Source organism: Convolutriloba macropyga, chromosome 11 (assembly GCF_964194025.1).
Source record: "Convolutriloba macropyga chromosome 11, txConMacr16.3, whole genome shotgun sequence".
Classification (NCBI taxonomy): domain Eukaryota; kingdom Metazoa; phylum Xenacoelomorpha; order Acoela; family Convolutidae; genus Convolutriloba; species Convolutriloba macropyga.
Window position 1 is genome coordinate 22,714,410 of NC_134478.1, and position 20,005 is coordinate 22,734,414.

The 20,005-nt window shown below is 35.1% G+C and overlaps 1 protein-coding gene across 1 annotated transcript; it reads right to left on the minus strand.

Moving 5' to 3' along the window:
• Positions 1-192: 192 nt before the first annotated feature.
• LOC142349072 (galactose-1-phosphate uridylyltransferase-like) lies at positions 193-19,955 on the minus strand. Its single transcript, XM_075400485.1, has 4 exons — positions 19,773-19,955; positions 6,711-6,919; positions 1,099-1,310; positions 193-289 (listed from the first exon to the last, which is right to left on the minus strand). The coding sequence occupies exons 2-4, from the start codon at positions 6,915-6,917 to the stop codon at positions 193-195; spliced, it is 516 nt and encodes a 171-aa protein (XP_075256600.1). The 5' UTR covers positions 6,918-6,919; positions 19,773-19,955.
• Between the last annotated feature and the right edge of the window lie 50 nt (positions 19,956-20,005).

The window sequence follows — 20,005 nt, forward strand, 5'->3', positions numbered from 1 at the left end:
AGGAAACTTTTTGATGAATTCTTAGAGTAATGCAGTTGTAATTCATAACCTTTCATTACGTGCGGTGACTTCAATACCATTTTTGACCATAATCTATGTTAATGACTATATGAATCAAAATAGCTTCAAATGGTTTTTGTCACCGGAATAAACGAACCAACTAGAGTATACTCATTGAAAAGTAGCAAACTGTCAAATGGTCCTCAAGGCTTTCCGGACCATTGCCCGATTCAACTCACTCATCAGTGGAATTGTCAACGTGGAGTCAGGGTGGAAACACATGACCTCACTGTGAACAAAAAAAAGAATAGCAAAGACAACAGTTGAAGTATGATATGCTATTTTAATATCTCGAAAATTTGACAAATGGTACATTATGATAGTCCGGAATAAAATTTCTGTGTCAATTGCCAACTTTTTCAAAAATGACACAAAGTAAATTGTCATAATAACGATGAACGTAACATTTAACAAAATTTGTCATGAAATACCCACAAATATGATAATGCAAAAATAATCAACTGCAAATCAAATGTGAAAAAAAGCAGATATATAGCTTTGTCCAACACAGACCATGACTACACTAGTCTTTTCAAAAATACACCCAACTAAATTATTCTGTTTATTACTAGTTTTTGCTTTTGTTCTATATTTCATTAGAGGCTATTAGGGTTCTGTGATTGCGCTTAGCTATTAAAAGGGTTAGCTAAAGTTAACGGTATAATAATACGGTTGTTCAATGCTATGCGTTTTATTTCGCAGCTGATCCGGTTAAACGGGAGTGTTTTCTGCAGAAAAATTTTCGAACACTTCATTGAAGCAAATGAACTGCAGTAAGCAGGGATAAAAAGCTAACGTCAATATATCAGTGGCAGGCTGTAAATCCAATCAATTTAAGCCAATCAATGCATTTAAACGCCAACATTGTTGAAAAATGGGAAAAAAACGTATCGTTAACTTAAGTTTCTATACTTTGAAGTCATCTTAACCTATCCAAAAAACCTGCTATAATTAATCGGTGAGTTAGAACAAAGAATATATAAATTTGATTTAGTCAAGAAAAAACGGTTCTATGAGTAGTCTGAATGTTATACTGACCAGTGACCATAAGCCTCTTTGCAGACAAACAAGTCATCCAACGTTCCGGAATCCTCTCTTAGTGATGTCTGGATGAATTCAGCACCCCTCGTCGTGTCTTCTTCCACTACCTTCTCGATATTGTGTTGTGATGCAGTTTGAAAAGAGGGCGGAGGTAGCAGAGCTGGAAAGTCGTTTGGGAAAGTGTAGACTGACGTGTACATTGGATTTACCTACAACGATTTCTGTTAAAATCTGCTCTGAGTAGTATTGCAATTCAAAATTCTCCGAAAAAAACAGACATCTCATTTTCTAGTTTCAAAAAAATAACCCAATGCCAAATTTAAAACATAGCTGGCAGATTGCCAGAAAATAGATTCGTAGATCGCAATAGATTCGTAGATCGGCAGTCTAAAAAAACAGTAAAAAAGAGAGATCAAAAAAAAATTGTCTTTTGATTGAAAGCTTATCTGTTATATTTTGATTAAAAATCTGTATAAGTTATTGCTGCCTCTATTAGCTGATCTCAAATAACCTTCATTTAGAGTGACACACACCCATTTGACCTTATCTCTTTGAATTAAAGTAAATAAAAGTCAATTTCAAAGTGAGGAAGTCATTTTTGAGAGTGAGGTAAGTCAAGTGTGACCAAAAATTTAATCACGCGAATGAACAAAAAACTCGCTCCACTAAGAGCAAAAAATGACGTCACACATGCAATTCAGTTGAAATTGCATGAACGAATGCACAAAAAGTGGCTGTGACGTCATATGGTCGTAACAAAAATCATGACGACGAAATAAAAAAACATAGCAGGACAAGTCCTGACGTACAATTCAAAGAATTTTCATTGACTAAACAGAAAACTAGACCAAGAGCAGACTATAAATGGATTGGGAAAACCATTTACAAAAAAATCCGATCCAAAAAATCGAAAAAACAGTAAAAATCAGAGTGAAATTGCCGCATGTGAACAAAAAACCACTACCGAGAAACCGAATTTTTGTTCAAACACCGTTTTCGCACTCTACTTTAAAATTAGAGCGAAAAAAATGCACGCCGCAAAACCACTTGCTTTTTCGCTCCATTTCCTGTTTCGGCGTGACCAAAATCACCACTCCAATTTGACTTCAAAAATCATGAAAATGTGTGAACAGATCTTAAAAAAAACATAGCAGGACAAGCCCTGAAATAGAATCCAAGGAATTGAATGAAAAACACGCCTAATTTACCTGACCAGCAGATCAATTGAACAATCCCAGCCAAAAAGACGAAATCTCGAAAGTTGAGAAACTAAAAGAATCAAACTAAACAAAAAAAACAATTATTCCTAAAACTCTTAAAGCTTTTAACCTGAAGGTCATTTATGACATGATGCAATATAGTCATTAACTCACGCAAAAGACTTCAAAGAGATTATTTTGACACTTAGGATAGATAATCTTGAAAAAAATGACAAATGCTTCAAAAAAAATGTGAAAAATGCTTCAAAGGAAACGGAAAAATTTAAAGATATTTTTCGAAAATGTGTCTGAAAAAAATAATCAAAATCATTTTTATCTCTGTGGAGTTCTGTCATGTAACGCATCTGCAAAATTTAAAAAGTTTCGTTGGCCAATAAAGTTAGTTAAAGCCAAAAAAATTCAAAAAAATTGAAAATCATAAAAATTTAAATTGCAAGCTTTATTTAAAAAATTACTTATAATTGCAATCTAAAAAAACAGAAAACTATTTTGTTGCCACTAGAAACACTGCAATAACATACTAGAAAACTCAATAGCAGCAACCCCCTGGCCACTGAGCAAAAAGACTAAAATTTCAGGAAGTCAAAGAAAGAATTTCAATTTGAAAATCGCTAAAATTTGTAATATTAAAATCTTGAAACACATTCCCCATTACCACTAGAAATTATGCAGTAACCTATTATCAAAACCTAAAGGAAATGTTTCGGCTGTTCAGTTTAGAGAAACCTAAAAATTGACAACAATTTTCAAAACTTTGGAAAAATTCGCTCATGCTATGACCAATGAAAATTTTGCAGTAAACTATTAGCAAATCCTAGACAAGATTTCTTGCCCCCTGGAGCTGGAAAGCTTGAATAATGACAATTATTGCCAAAAAACTGGAAAAAAACTGCAGGTTTTATCAAAAAAAATTGTAAATTTCGTGAAGTTGAAAACCATTCCATTAGCACTAGAAACTAAAATAACCAATTATTGTGACACCAAGAGCTGAAACAACAAAAATATTCAAAAAACTTGAAAAAATTTCAAAAATTAGAATAAATTACCGTCTTTATGTTTGGTGTAGCAATACATATAGCTCTTAAAATGGCCATAAAAAGTAATTACGTCTTGCAAAAGACCTTTACCAACTTTTACAAACCTCAATTTCAGACTGGTCCAACAAAAAATCCGAAAAAAGACGAAAAAGTTGCAACATTTTGGGCTCAAAAACTTCTGAAAATGACCTGTTAACCCGCGGCTAAGGGCCTCTAATGAAACTTGATGCCCGCTGAGCTTTACCTGTTTATCCCGTTTTGAAAGCTCAAAGTCATGGAAAAAGATGTGAAAACATCTTACAAAAATAAAAACATAGCAGGACAAGTCCTGACGTACAATTCAAAGAATTTTCATTGAATTAACAAACAACTAGACCTAGAACGGACAATGAGTTAATTGGGAAAACCATTTCTGAAAAATCAGATGAAAAAAAAAGCAAAAAAAAACAGAAAATCAATTTCAAAATGCTGCTAGGGAGAACAAAAAACCACTAGTGAGATATGTAATTTCGATTCTAACAAAAAACTAGGTCCAGAATGGGCTGTGAATGGATTGGGAAAACTAGTTAGAAAAAAATCCGATCCAAAAAATCGAAAAAACAGTAAAAATCGGAGTGAAATTGCCGCATGTGAACAAAAAACCACTACCGAGAAACCGAATTTTTGTTCAAACACCGTTTTCTCACTCTACTTTAAAATTAGAGTGAAAAAAATTCACGCCGCAAAACCACTCGCTTTTTCGCTCCGTTTCCTGTTTCGGCGTGACCAAAATCACCACTCCAATTTGACTTCAAAAATCATGAAAATGTGTGAACAGATCTTAAAAAAAACATAGCAGGACAAGCCCTGAAATAGAATCCAAGGAATTGAATGAAAAACACGCCTAATTTACCTGACCAGCAGATCAATTGAACAATCCCAGCCAAAAAGACGAAATCTCGAAAGTTGAGAAACTAAAAGAATCAAACTAAACAAAAAAAACAATTATTCCTAAAACTCTTAAAGCTTTTAACCTGAAGGTCATTTATGACATGATGCAATATAGTCATTAACTCACGCAAAAGACTTCAAAGAGATTATTTTGACACTTAGGATAGATAATCTTGAAAAAAATGACAAATGCTTCAAAAAAAATGTGAAAAATGCTTCAAAGGAAACGGAAAAATTTAAAGATATTTTTCGAAAATGTGTCTGAAAAAAATAATCAAAATCATTTTTATCTCTGTGGAGTTCTGTCATGTAACGCATCTGCAAAATTTAAAAAGTTTCGTTGGCCAATAAAGTTAGTTAAAGCCAAAAAAATTCAAAAAAATTGAAAATCATAAAAATTTAAATTGCAAGCTTTATTTAAAAAATTACTTATAATTGCAATCTAAAAAAACAGAAAACTATTTTGTTGCCACTAGAAACACTGCAATAACATACTAGAAAACTCAATAGCAGCAACCCCCTGGCCACTGAGCAAAAAGACTAAAATTTCAGGAAGTCAAAGAAAGAATTTCAATTTGAAAATCGCTAAAATTTGTAATATTAAAATCTTGAAACACATTCCCCATTACCACTAGAAATTATGCAGTAACCTATTATCAAAACCTAAAGGAAATGTTTCGGCTGTTCAGTTTAGAGAAACCTAAAAATTGACAACAATTTTCAAAACTTTGGAAAAATTCGCTCATGCTATGACCAATGAAAATTTTGCAGTAAACTATTAGCAAATCCTAGACAAGATTTCTTGCCCCCTGGAGCTGGAAAGCTTGAATAATGACAATTATTGCCAAAAAACTGGAAAAAAACTGCAGGTTTTATCAAAAAAAATTGTAAATTTCGTGAAGTTGAAAACCATTCCATTAGCACTAGAAACTAAAATAACCAATTATTGTGACACCAAGAGCTGAAACAACAAAAATATTCAAAAAACTTGAAAAAATTTCAAAAATTAGAATAAATTACGTCTTTATGTTTGGTGTAGCAATACATATAGCTCTTAAAATGGCCATAAAAAGTAATTACGTCTTGCAAAAGACCTTTACCAACTTTTACAAACCTCAATTTCAGACTGGTCCAACAAAAAATCCGAAAAAAGACGAAAAAGTTGCAACATTTTGGGCTCAAAAACTTCTGAAAATGACCTGTTAACCCGCGGCTAAGGGCCTCTAATGAAAATTGATGCCCGCTGAGCTTTACCTGTTTATCCCGTTTTGAAAGCTCAAAGTCATGGAAAAAGATGTGAAAACATCTTACAAAAATAAAAACATAGCAGGACAAGTCCTGACGTACAATTCAAAGAATTTTCATTGAATTAACAAACAACTAGACCTAGAACGGACAATGAGTTAATTGGGAAAACCATTTCTAAAAAATCAGATGAAAAAAAAGCAAAAAAAAACAGAAAATCAATTTCAAAATGCTGCTAGGGAGAACAAAAAACCACTAATGAGATATGTAATTTCGATTCTAACAAAAAACTAGGTCCAGAATGGGCTGTGAATGGATTGGGAAAACTAGTTAGAAAAAAATCCGATCCAAAAAATCGAAAAAACAGTAAAAATCGGAGTGAAATTGCCGCATGTGAACAAAAAACCACTACCGAGAAACCGAATTTTTGTTCAAACACCGTTTTCTCACTCTACTTTAAAATTAGAGCGAAAAAAATTCACGCCGCAAAACCACTCGCTTTTTCGCTCCATTTCCTGTTTCGGCGTGACCAAAATCACTACTCCAATTTGACTTCAAAAATCATGAAAATATGAGAACAGATCATAAAAAAAACATAGCAGGACAAGTCCTGACGTACAATTCAAAGAATTTTCATTGACTAAAAAAACTAGACCTAAAACGGACTATGAATGGATTGGAAAAACCATTTAGAAAAAAATCCGATCCAAAAAATCGAAAAAAGAGTAAAAATGACTTCAAAAATCATGAAAATGTGTGAACAGATCTTAAAAAAAAAGCGCCCCAATACAATTCAAATTCTTTGTGAATTGTAAAAAAAGACAGCGCCCCAATACAATTCAAATTCTTTGAATTGTAAAAAAAAGACAGCACCAATACAATCCAATTCTTGGATTGTAAAAAAAAGACAGCTCCCCAATACAATTCAAATTCTTTGAATTGTAAAAAAACCAAGAGAAGGCCAATAATAGCCCCAGCTATCGCTGTGCGGCTATTAAAAATGTCCTTTGATTTCTTTTATACTAATCAACTTTTAAATGATCATCTTTCTGGATCAGTAATTAAATTTCCATTCGTGCCGAACAATTAATTTTCCTCTAATTGGATGCGGGGTTTTGCGCATTTAAGTTCTGTGTAAACGGTCATGACACACAAAGCGTATATGAAGGGCCGTAACCTTTCCGCTGGCTCTAGTTGCGCCCGGAGCCAACGGGTTCGCATTTTTGGAACCAACAGTCTCACTGGCCGAACTCGGTTGGGTGTCCTTCGGCGGCTGTTCGTGCACTTTCCCCTGCCATGGCCTCTTGGCTCGATTGGGACAGACGAGAACCCAGGTATCGTTCAGAGGATTGTACCTCTGATGAGGCCCAGACATCATTGTCATTTCTACACCAGTTTGATTTAATTTGCAAAAGATATGGCTTATCCAGGGTCATTCAGTTGAACGTACATATTGCTTCGACTTAATAAGAATACACAAAATTTTTCCAACGAAGCTGCTGTTATAGAAATGAATGCTCATAGTTCACGGTTTTTCCTAGCAGTTATTTGCAACAAAACTAGCATTCCCAAATAGGAAACTTTTTGATGAATTCTTAGAGTAATGCAGTTGTAATTCATAACCTTTCATTACGTGCGGTGACTTCAATACCATTTTTGACCATAATCTATGTTAATGACTATATGAATCAAAATAGCTTCAAATGGTTTTTGTCACCGGAATAAACGAACCAACTAGAGTATAGTCATTGAAAAGTAGCAAACTGTCAAATGGTCCTCAAGGCTTTCCGGACCATTGCCCGATTCAACTCAGCTGGAGAGTTAGAACAAAATAACCACGAGTTACTTAGAGACACTAAGATTACAAAAGATCCAGCAAAAGTTAAACGCTAATTGAATGAACTATTAAATATTAGTTGATCCACTTTATTAATTATGAACTAAAAGAAAATAAACCGCGTACTAATCCGTCAAAAGCCTTCAATACCTTCAGTAGTGTTTTTGCATGTTACAGACAGATTTAAACCATTAAGACAGCCGAGCAGAGAGAAACCCAAACAACGTTATTGCAAAACAAGTGATAACAATAGTACTTGAATGAAGAAATCAGAAGATAAAGAAAAACCTTGAAAACAAGGTTTTGCAGTCAAAAATAATTCCAACTAAACACTAACAATCTATGTGTCTTTTCAAAGCTACAAAGGGGAAGTTAAAGTAAGAATAACCAGTGTAAAAAACAAGTCACTCTCTAGGGAAGATTATGTCAGTAATCCTTTGATTAAATCGTCAGCGTAAGTAACAACTGAAAACATCACCTTTTTAATAAACCCTTCGTCCAACAAAGGCGAATTCACCCGGAGCTTAGAAATGCAAAAATCAGTCCCTTGCATAAATCAAGTTACATGAAATAAGTACAGGCCTATTTCACTACTTATTTCTGGAGCAGGGTTTTCTTTGTGTTATCATAGACGATTCGGGTTTCGAAACAAGCAGAGTACAATTGATGAAATTGTTGAATTTACGGAAAATTGGAATTCTGTTGCTCAAATAGTAAACGTTTTTCTTGGACCTGAGGAAGGTTTTTGATACAGTTGACCACCATTTGATGACCAAAAGCTCGATATCAGAGAAAACGCATTAAAATTGAAAAATAGTTGAATCATATTTCGAGCATAGACCGCAGCCTGTTCATTTGGGCGGAGTATTGTCTCGCTGGGACGAACTTAAATGTGGGACACCGCAAAGGTCTGATCTCAGACCGCTTTTGTTCGCTTGGTAAATAAACGATTCACTTTTACTTTGCAAAATCTTGACGCTATTCTGTTTGCAGACTATACAAATCTAACTGCTATAAAAATACCTGCAATTGAAGTTGAACAAGAACTTCAGGATATTAGAGGATGGCATAAATAGCATTAATTGCAGCTCAATTGAGATGAAACGGTTCAGAAGTGTCAATACAGCAGCTAATGCGTTAGACAAGTTTTGACTCCAGGGAAAATGGACCAGTTTGTAGGTATCTCGAATGCTTGTTGATTCCAAGTTATCTTTTGTAAGCTATATTGAGGAGCACAAAAGGAAATTAGGTACGTAATAAGGTATGTTTCCAAAACTCAAGACATTTTGTGCCAAGGAAGCTGCTGATCCAGTATTACGAATCAAACATTAGGCCTCGTCTACAATATGGAGTCAGAGTCTATGGATGCTGCAGTTATTCATCGCTCCTTCCTATTCATCTTTTACAAAAAAAACAATTAGTTTAGTTCAAGAAGCGATTATTGTGAGGAAACTTTCAATTTTGACTGTTTCTGATCTGCACGTTTAAAATTAATTAAAATTTCTCTGAATACAATTGGCGGGGCCCCATTGAGAAAAATTTTGCAATGGCTGGTCAGTACCTTGTCATAGTAAGTGACAACAGGGTCGGCAAACAAGCTACTCAAACAAGCTTTATGCAATAGAAAAATAGAGATCTGCTCAATCAAACTTCGCGCAGAATAAATTGAGAGCCTAGAAATCATCTCAGCGGACTTGGAACCAAATCAAGCGCAATTTGTAATTTTTGCCATAAAAAGAAGGGTTCCACGAACTTGCGAGATGTATACTTAAAGCTGAGTTTTTGTTAGATTGATTAATAAATTATTTATATAATATGACACTTTGTGGTAGACACAGAAGTGGGTGCCTAAAATCTTCTTGTCTGCCCTCCAATGCAAAAATGCAATTTTAAAAATGGTAATTATTCATAAAAAATATTTTGTTAGGAATAGGTTATGTACATTCTTTGTTTGTTTATTCTGCAGCAACTTAAATGGGTAAAACGTCGATACGAAGTTGCGGATACCAAATTAGACAAAACGAAAAGCTCGCGTCTGTTCTATCACGAGAACAACCAATCAGAGTTACGTAGCTCATTCTACTGATTTTCTGTCTGGAACTGTTTGTGAAAGGAAGTACGAAAGAACGAAACGGTCAACAACTTCTGAGGGCAGTTATTACATATCAACTTAAAATTTACATTTTAACTATTGAGAGTTTATTGTTTAAGATTATTGTACTCTGCATAAAAAAACTGAAAATTAAAAGTTCGACAAACATAGAACAGACTGACTGAAAATCAAACTGGGGTAAAAGCCGATCACTACGCAGCCAATTATAATTAAGCAACTCTGTCCATTTGATTATTCCCTTTTATAAAATATTTTCCGAAGCATAGATTTTAGGCCCGACGAGCATAAAATTTTAATCAAGATTTTTTTCTGAGCACCCGCATAACCTCTTCAAAGCCTGGTTTGTCAATACTCGTGCATTACTGATTGTACTCTTCTGGACGCGAAAGGTTTAGATATTGTCGATGTTGGATTTTAAATAATCACTAAACCCGAATGACGGAAAATATTGTTTGCATCTTTTTTTTTCAAATTTAGCTTACTAAATGGCCATTTAATAAATACCTCATAAGGGTTTCGCAATTGTTTATTGTACCAATTTATAATTAATATCGGAAGCTATATTTACACCGACCACAAAGTTTGCTTGGAAATATTGTTTTTTGAATTTTGCCGTATTATTTTACGCAAGAATAATTTTTTTGACTTACAAAATCTGTTGAACAAGTTTCTGGATGTCTATATTTTGCTTTGAGAATTCAGAAATAGAAACATATTATGAGAAACAGCATGATTATCATGTTTCCGGTTTACTTTTCACCAAATTTTTATCTTGAATAAAAATTAGCGCCAATTAAAATCTGATCCTTGGATCAATTAATGAATTAATACAAATCTTTGTTATCAAACTTTGATTCGGAATCAAAAGTTTTTGCTCATTAAAGGTTCAAATAAGTGTGTTTTTTGTTGAAGAATTCTTCACTCTTCTCAATCGCACTCTTTAACATCAGTCCTGTTCTCCTTAAGTTTCAGAATTCTTCTCGTTTCAATCTTCTATGAACTCTTGAAAATTATTTATGTTCTCCCCGCTCATTGGGTGAGACAATATTTACAAAAACGAAGGTAAATTCACATAAACGAAGGTAAATTTACAAAAACGATCCTTGGATTGTGAAAAATAAAATATCTCCCAACGTAGCCAAGAATTAGTCAAGAAATCGGAAGTTAAAATCGATCATTAATTTTGTTGAATTTTTCCCGAATTTCACAAGGAAAACCTGTTTTTCGAACACTATCTTGCGGGCAAAAATGAAATTCAAAAGTTCCCACAGCTGAAAATGTCTACTCTGTAAGGCCTTTCAAATGATACCATTCGTGAGTCTCTGATGAAAGTTTCGGCGGTACAAAATGACAGTACAAAAAAGACTATCATGAGTTCCTTCCCTTCCCTCATTACATGAGGTTCGAGAAACTAGGAAAATAAACTCGACGACAAAGTGTCAATACATTTCTGTGCATCACAAAAACTGAGCACAAAGTCAAGAACGAATGGCATAATGAACAAGGAGGATAATTGGCAGGATTTACAAAACATTTTTAAACAATGGCAGGTCAGTCGTGGGGTCGTTGAAATAATGATTCATTCCCTTCGAGATCAACAACAATGAATCAATCATTTTAGGGAAAAATTGCGTTGAAGTCCAATGCAGTAAAAATTCTGAAATGTTAGAAACTAGTCTTAAATGGGTGTGTTTCGGGTGTTGGTGATAAATCTATACACAGAAACTATTACATAAGCAAACAAGAATGCAACAAGAGAAATCGAAGAGAAAGTTATTTCTGTGAATGTCAAAAACTCAAAGAGCATCCACAAACTTGTACAAAAACTTGTTGCAAAAAAGCAGGCTCCATCTTTCCTGGCCTTTGTGACATTTTTGGAACTTCAAATTCAACCTTTTGAGCTACTACATTCTCAGCCTAGCCATGCGCCTTTTTGTTCCGAATATGAGCAGATCAATGATACATCTAACGTATAAAGAACAAAGTGGTATGCCATCATTGGAGAAGCCATCAATCGTAGGGTATTTAGTCGAGGGTTCTTCGTAATCCATGCCTTTGAAGGAGTTACCGGGGTATTTTGTGAACCGTTTTCTTGAAACATGTAATTCCACAGTTTTTAAGATGCCGTTTTCAGCAAAAATAATTACATTCATGGTTTACAAGCCATGAGTCATGTGCCTATGATAATGATGCGGTAGCGTATGCCTTAATCTTTTTCATTTTTAAAACTGATTCATGATCTTTAACAAAATCCTTTTGTATAACTTAAGAAGGGCTTAGCGATTTCTGAAAGTTATTATGGTGTTTTTTATTTTGAAAAATAGTTTCAGTGCTTTTGAGGTGTTATTAATATTTTATTTCAACAGCCAAAGAAATGATATAGCAAAATAGTTTCTATTAACGAAACTGCAACTGGGCACCAGGGGAGCAATTCGCTAAAATAATTTGTCTGAGAAGCAAAAAAACTTCCAGAAGAAAGCTGTCAACAATTTTTTATTAATATTGCTCCGTCCTTGAAAGAGCAGTTTGATTACGCGCAGCAAACAAGTCTGGCGAACTTCAAACAGTCAATGTTCTTTGCTGAAACCACTTATGAGGAAATTCGCAAAATTATAAGTTCATCTGCAAAAAAATTTTTCAACAGGACCCGGCAAAAAAGTATCAATGTTAAAGAGAACTCACGTGTAATATCACCATTTAGCCCTTGCTTTTAATGTGTGAACGAAAAACATTTTCTCGATCAACCTAAGTTGCTAGAGTGTTCTCTCTGTTTAAAATGGCGATAACAACGACCATGAAAATCACAGACCCAAATCCTCGAATTCTTGCATATTAAAGATATTTGAAAGAGTGTTCTATGTGAGAGTACTAGACTATTTAGGAGTGTTTCAAGTTGATCAATGATAACTCGAGCTAAACAGAATACCATTAATGATGCTGATTCTCTAAAGGAAAACATAAGGAGTGTTAAATAACTTAAAATAGTCCCATTGCTGATTTTAATTGACCTAAATTTTACCTACAAATTGAGTTGCTGGAATCAATTACCATTATCTAGATTTTAAAATTAGTTTCCTGAAGGGCCGTAATAAATTTGTTGAACTAAATGGTTTCAGAAGTCATACGAAGGCAGTGACTGGCTGTGTACCTCAAGGTTCTGTCCTTATATACAATACAATTTATGTACAACCAGAGGTGAAAGAAGTTATATACACAGTAAGAAGAGTTTGAGTTTATAAAATTGAGTTTGAGAAGTTCTTGTCAAAACTGAAAGTTCTATCTAACTGTAGTAAAAAACTTCCTGTGCCACAGATGCAATCAGCCATTTCAAGTACCGTGGAGGACTTCTGATGGCCGAACTTGACGTTTACAAGTGAAAACGTATCGTTTCGTTGGCTAGCCTCGTGGGAATTGTGTTAAGGGCTTGTGACAATTTCTTTAGGTATGATAAAACAAAAAAAAAAATAAAATCGGATGGGAAAATATTAAAAGTTCAATGGGCGTGGGTGGTACTCGAACTCACTCGTGTTGAAGTTCTGTTTCCTCTAGGTGCTAGTTCACTGCACTAATTTGACTTGTATTAGTGTAAAATTTTTGTTTTAAAGCCTTGTTCTTTCAATGTTCAAGTCGCAAATTTAAAATGGAGACCGCCAAACTGATTTTAACAGTTTCGAACCGAAGCGCCTACTACTGATGTTGTATTAGCGGACCGCGCTAAATGGCATGTTCAATGCAACAAAAATTCAGCTTTTCATTCAATTAAATTACCTATCCGCTTGATGCAATTATAGCTGGGGCTTAGATCGCTGGCTATGTTTTTGGATAATACTGCTTCGAAGTTGAAAAAGATTGTGCATATGACAGAAATGGTTAAAATTAAAAAAGAGAGAGAGAGAGAGAAATATAAAAGAAAAGCGTTGTTTCTGACTTGAAAAAGCCTTAAAATAAGATTGACAAAACTATGAACTTGTTGAATAAAAGTGCTAATCTAACCTAAACCATAAAACCACCGAAACCAAACCACGCGCAGCACAAAAGTGAATGTTTGTGTTTGTTTATGATCTGACAGATGTTATGATCTGACAGATGTTTCATTTTTAAATCAGTGGAATGTTGAGGACAATAGTAAAATAATAAGAAATTAGAAATGAAAGGCATCAAAGGAAGGAGCAACAGTTGGTCATAAGGACATTAATGACAGCTGTGATCTGTTCAGCCCCGAACTGACTAGGCGAGCGGCTGGCTGAACAAAAAAAAGAAAGGAGTGAGATGGACAGAGAATGACAAAAACTGAGTTGTACTTGGCCCCGAATTGACTAGGCGAGCGGCTGGCCTCTTATCACGTCTGATTATTCTGTTGCTTTTCATATTGTGTTTCTTTTAGTACCGCTGAAAAATAAATAATAGGAAAGTTGGAGGTAACTGAGCTGGACTCGAACCGCGGTCGGGGAAAATTGTTCTTCCGTTGATTCTTTCACGCCTGTTAACCACTGCACCACTTTCCTCCTCGTCAAGACGTTAGATTTTTGCTGCAATTTAATGGCTGGAAGAAATGCCTCATGAAAAAAAATATAAAGTTGCTGGAGTTGGACTTGAACCGTAATTGTATGTACTTTATTCAACGCTTTTTTGACATCCAAGCAACCGAAACGAACTATTTCAGACCACTGGAAGGCTTCACTGACGTGCTGAACTAGCTTAATGAGGTTGTCTGTGGTGCAGAGGTGTTTCCTGTAAGCACTCTGAGTCTCGCCAAATGTATTTTGACTTTCACAATGTTCCATAACAATGTTTTTCACAACAGTTTCACATACTTTTGCTATACAATTTGTAAGACTAATGGGTCGGTAGCTTTCGGCCTTCGATCGCTCTTTGGTTTGTTTTGGTTATCATATAAATCTGGGAGTCTTTCCAGTTAATTGGCACATACGAGTTATTAATGGAGCTAGATATGAGGAGACAGGCAAGGGCTTTAACAATCTTAGACAATTCTTCAAGGAGTTTGTAGCAAATTTTATCCGGCCCAGGGCATGTTTTTCTCGACTATTTTAAAATTTTATCAAAAACCTTTATTGCAACCACAACGGCACGCACGCTGTTCAAGATCTATATTTGTATTTATTATCGATTGGTTTCATTTCCAACAGAGTTCAATTGTCGCAGAGTTCAGAAATTATTGATGAATCTGTTTCGTGATTTTTCATTGTGTCTTTTAGCAGCTGTTTGAACATTTCACTTTTCTCCTTGTCTGTGACCCTTATGCAATCTTTGTAGAATAGTTTTGGGTAATCTGCTGTTTTTTGTTTGGGCTAGTTTTCATTTGATATTTCTTTCATTGCTTTTATTGCAGAAACCTTTAACACCCTTATCACAAGTACATTCCAAGACCTTTGCTCTTTTTCTTTCTTCTGACCGCCTCATTGATCGTTTAATTTCTTTCTGTAGGTAATGTATCTCCGTTCGTAAAGCAATATGGTGATCGCCAACTGCAAAGTTTAGCTCTTTTCGCCCTCTTCTCTTCAGTTTTATCAGTTTTTCTATCAGTCTTCTCTATCAGTTTATCAGTCTTCTCTATCACAAGCACTTTCCAAGACCTTTGCTCTTTTTCTTTCTTCCGACCGCCTCAATGACCGTTCAATTTTTTTCTGTAGGTAATTTATATCCGTTTTAAAAGCAATATGGTGATCGCCAACTGCAAATTTCAGCTCTCTTTGCCGTCAAAATCTGATAAAACTGAAGAGAAAACGGCAAAGAGAGCTGAAATTTGCAGTTGGCGATCTCCATATTGCTTTGAGAACGGAGATAAATTACCTACAGAAAGAAATTAAACGATCAATGAGGCGGTCAGAAGAAAGAAAAAGAGCAAAGGTCTTGGAAAGTGCTTGTGATAAGTGTAGCAAAGGTTTCTGCAAAGCAATAAAAGAAATATCAAATGAAAACTAGCCCAAACAAAAAACAGCAGAATACCCAAAACTATTCTACAAAGATTGCATAAGGGTCACAGACAAGGAGAAATGTGAAACGTTCAAAGAGCGCTTTCCAAGACCTTTGCTCTTTTTCTTTCTTCTGACCGCCTCATTGATCTTTTAATTTCTTTCTGTAGGTAATTTATCTCCGTTCTTAAAGCAGTATGGTGATCGCCAACTGCAAATTTCAGCCTCTTCGCCGTCTTTTCTTCAGTTTTATCAGTTTTTGCGTCTCAGCACTGTAGGGGAACTCTTTCTTGTTGATGAAGGAGTGTTCGAGAGATTTGTGTATTATTTCAACTTAACTGCTGCTGAACTGATTTAATTCATCCTTTTTTGGATACTTCGCACGCCAGAGATTTGCTGTTCTGTATAATTTTTGTTCTGCAGTTGATTTTTGATTTTAGTTTAAAAGTTCAGGAGTATAAAAGTGCCCTCGTCAATAACATTTCGAAGCTTTTCTCCATTTACCGAATCATAGGAGCAGTTTTGTTCTTAGTGGGGAGCATTAAAGTCGCCACATACAAAGACAATTTTCAACTTTCCGGAAAATATTTTCTCGGTCGACAGTGGCTTTCCAGGGGTATTATAAACTCTTATTATCCAAAAATAATCAAAGAAGGGCAACTTAAGGCAAAGTTTTAGTGTTCCTAGTGTTGGACCATTGCTATCCGTTTCTTTTTCTACTAGTTCTGTTCGCTTGATAACAATGCTGTTCTTCACAAAGATAGCAGTCATGATGACTGCTGTTGCAGGTTTCCGTCGCAACGATGTAGTTGTTGAGAGGGTTTGATTTCTTTCAGTGTTCAACTTCATTCAAGCAAATTACATCTATGTCTTCTGCTGAAAATAAAATCAGATAGCTTATTTTGTTGTTTAGGCCGCGACAGTTCCATTGCAAAAATTTGAGCTAATCCATTTTGCGAAAAGTTTTGGCTGTCTGATAGGTTGTTTGACTGTATTGAAATAGCAGGAGCTGTATTCGCGCTTTTAATACTGTCATGTATTCTTTGGACATCAATTTTTTCATTGAAGCTGCTTGAGGCTCTGTTAGAGACAAAATTTATAATATCACTGTAAGACATAGTGTTATGAACTGTTCGTATTTCGCTCAAAACTTCAGCTACTAGAACAGCAACTTTTTCCGTTGATGGCGTTAGCTCAGTATTCGCTTGAGGTTTCAATTTGTTGGCTACGGCTGAGAATTTATTCTCATTTATCTTTTTCGAGGCCTCTGCTAACTTGTTCTGATATGCTGGACAGCCTCGATTAACTGTCTCATGAGCACTACCACAGTTTGAGCATTTGGCATTTCTTTCGCAACAGTGCATTCGTTAACACTATGATCTTGCGAGCAGCGATGAAATCGAATTGCATTAGTGCATTCCCTTGCTGAGTGGCCAAATTTTTGACATTAATATTGCATTACATGTGGTGGTTCTTGGCTTGCTTCACATCGCTGTAGCTGCCAGCCTATTTTGACGCCATGTTTTTGTGCTGCGTTGACTTGATTGTTTGACTCCCTAATCACAAGTATTAATTTTGTTGGTTGCCCAATTGCTCGACTTGTTATTCTTGACACTTTGGTGACATTCATTCCGTTGTTAATTAGGAGTTCTTCTTTCACCTCATCTTCAGTAATGCTGTAGTGAACGTTCACAATGACAAAATTTGGTTTAGTTTTAGGTTTAGGAAGTGTGTTCCTGGCATTTACTTTGGCATTTGGAAGGGCTTGAATTAGGTTTAGTATCAGCATTAGGCATTCTCTTGAAGCAAGGTCCTCTGGTTGAATAAAGAAATCGGTATTGTTCTTCAGTTCTCTCATTTGCTTGATCTTAGCGGCGGGAAAATTCGACTTGATTGCTCTTGCAAACTGAATATGTGATGGTCTTGGATCAATTGATACAATCATAGGCCTTACGTTATTGATTGGGGTGGGCAATTGTTTTCTGAATCGTTTTGTTGTATTCCGTACTTCAGTAAAATCGCTTTCATCTTGCGTTGACTCTTCTGTTGTCATTCTGGCCTCAGATAAAAGTCTATCAATTTGGCTCATGTTGAGAATCAGACTCAACGAGGCTCTGAGTTTTAAAATTGTTCTCTATAGAGGCTAGATGCGGACAACTTTTCCAATAAAAAAAATTGTAGCTAACCTTGTTAAGAAGTCTAAGTGCTTTACAGTAAAGGAGAGAGCAACTTTAAAAAGCTACTTAAAAAGCTTAAGCTAAGAAGGAAGTGGATTTAGAGGAACTTTGAAGAGTAAGATTAAGAGAAAAAGTTAAGAGAAAGGTAATTGGAAGTCAGGATTTTAAATCTTAGGCAACTTTTAGTGAAAAATCTCTTTATAAAAGACTCACTCCCAAAGGACGTTCCTACACTAAGTGGAGTACTTGCTTGTGGATTTCCTATCACACTTTGAGGTACTGATCCCAAAATGACAATAACAGCGTTTTAATCATCATGGACAACAATTAGGTGTACCTCAAGGGTCTGTCATTGGCCGACTGCTGTTTTTAATCTGCATAAATTATCTTCCTTTAGCAGCAAAATCGTCAAAAATGAATCATTTAGCCGACGACACTTTGATCTTAAAAAATATACCTTCCAGTATACAAGGGGCTCAGGATAACTTGAACGCTGTCGATAATTGGGTGAAAGCAAATAAGTTTGCTACTCAACCTACAAAATCCAAAATCAATTGCTTTGATAGCATCAAATTAAATTGTGATGCACTTTACGGCGACGAAAAGCTCAATCCAATAGATTGTTGGAAACATTTAGGCATACATATTGATTCTACTCAAGTTTAAGAATCATGTTGAATATATACAAAAAAGTTGTTCAACTTTTGTTCTATGGCCTATCGACTCAGTATTATAATTAATAAACAACTTTTTTCTTTCTACGGATGTTCCGTTCCGCCTATTAATCAGTACGGTTTTAGTCTATGGTTCAACAAAGATAATTTTGAGTTATATGTATATAAATGGTTTAAAGCTGTTATTCAAAACTCTTTTGTGATAAACAATAGTATCAGAAAAACTCGCGCAGCCAAAAATGGTTTTGCTGAATTTGTCCTTTATGGGCAAACGTTCAAATACATGTCTAAGGAACGTAAATTAAAACTTTACAACATACTTTAGCTTTGGGGTATAGAAACCTTTTGTTCACACCAAAGTGCCAAAAACTCTTTGCACATAATTTCTCAACAATTATATAATTGGTCATAATAGCCTTATAGATGAAATAAATAGAAGCCTATGATGGATACTTTTTGAACCGTAGATGAGTTTTCGATCCCTGGAAACTGAGTACGGTGGACGAGTCGGACGTGAAAGTACGCATTTTGTGAAAAAACATCAATTGTCAAAGTACGATGCACCAGCGGGCGCCCAGAATGCCCAACTGTCTTCCGTCTCATTAGGTGTACCCTGAACCAAAAGCCCCCTCTTGAACTAATCAAATTTAACTTGGAAAAGTTTTGCTTTAAAGCATTTTTGTGAAAACTTTTTAAATTTGGTGTTCGTTAAATTGCTTTATGACACCACAGGGCAGCATCACACAAGCCTCATGAAGATTTCTGCTTTTCCTCTCAGGAGTATTTTGTTGATGCCGTCCTACCTTGTCTCAATATGTGCATTTATTTTATAGGATAAATTCAATTAATATTATTATTAATTTTTTGTAGAGGAGCCGATGATATTTTGAGTCCAACCTCTCAGCTGGCGGAGGATCAATTACAAATCGCCCTAGAGCTTTAATGCTTTCTTTTACTAGAGCTAATTTTAAAACGAAAAGATTTAAATTGAAATAAGATAGCAATGAAAAACTTTCTATTAGACTTTTAGATGAAAACTGTTACCAATTAAATTAATCTGTTTTAAATTCTCTATGAGGGCAATTTAACACAAAGAAACTAAGAAAAACCCGAAAGTCACTTGAGTGGCCAGCCGACAAATCGGCACTACAAAAAATTCGTATAAAATACGGACACGACTGAAATAATTTATACAAAACTTGTTTGAGAGAAATTCAAGGCTCAACTGCTACTCATGTTTGACGCTATGTGGTTTTCAGTTTCCAACTTAAAATTTGTCTTAGTATGTTTTAGTCCTATAAAATTGATAGAACTTTGCCGATCACGGGGTATGAAAATATGTGCGAGCGCACATTATTCAACCTTCATGTTGCCTTAGTTATAACTTGCGATAAAGTGAGAACTTACAGCGATATCTGAACTTATTACCGTTCAGATCCTTACAGCCCTGTTTTATTCTAGTCAGATAAACTACCTTTTATACAAAGTAAATCGAGAAAACAAACCTGATTTACAATTCTGCTGTGTGTATCAACTCTGCTTTGATTGCTTCAGATTCATGTGTGTTTAGCATGTTTTAGATGAGTTATAAGCTTGGCAGCAGTCCCCAAATTTTAGAGCATTTATGAATCTGAAGATTCAGTATCATTACAATGTAAACTATAAATTCATGACTTGATTACGGGATTAGATAGCATGGCAATCAGGATCGGCAATATCTCTCAGTTCAATATCTCTA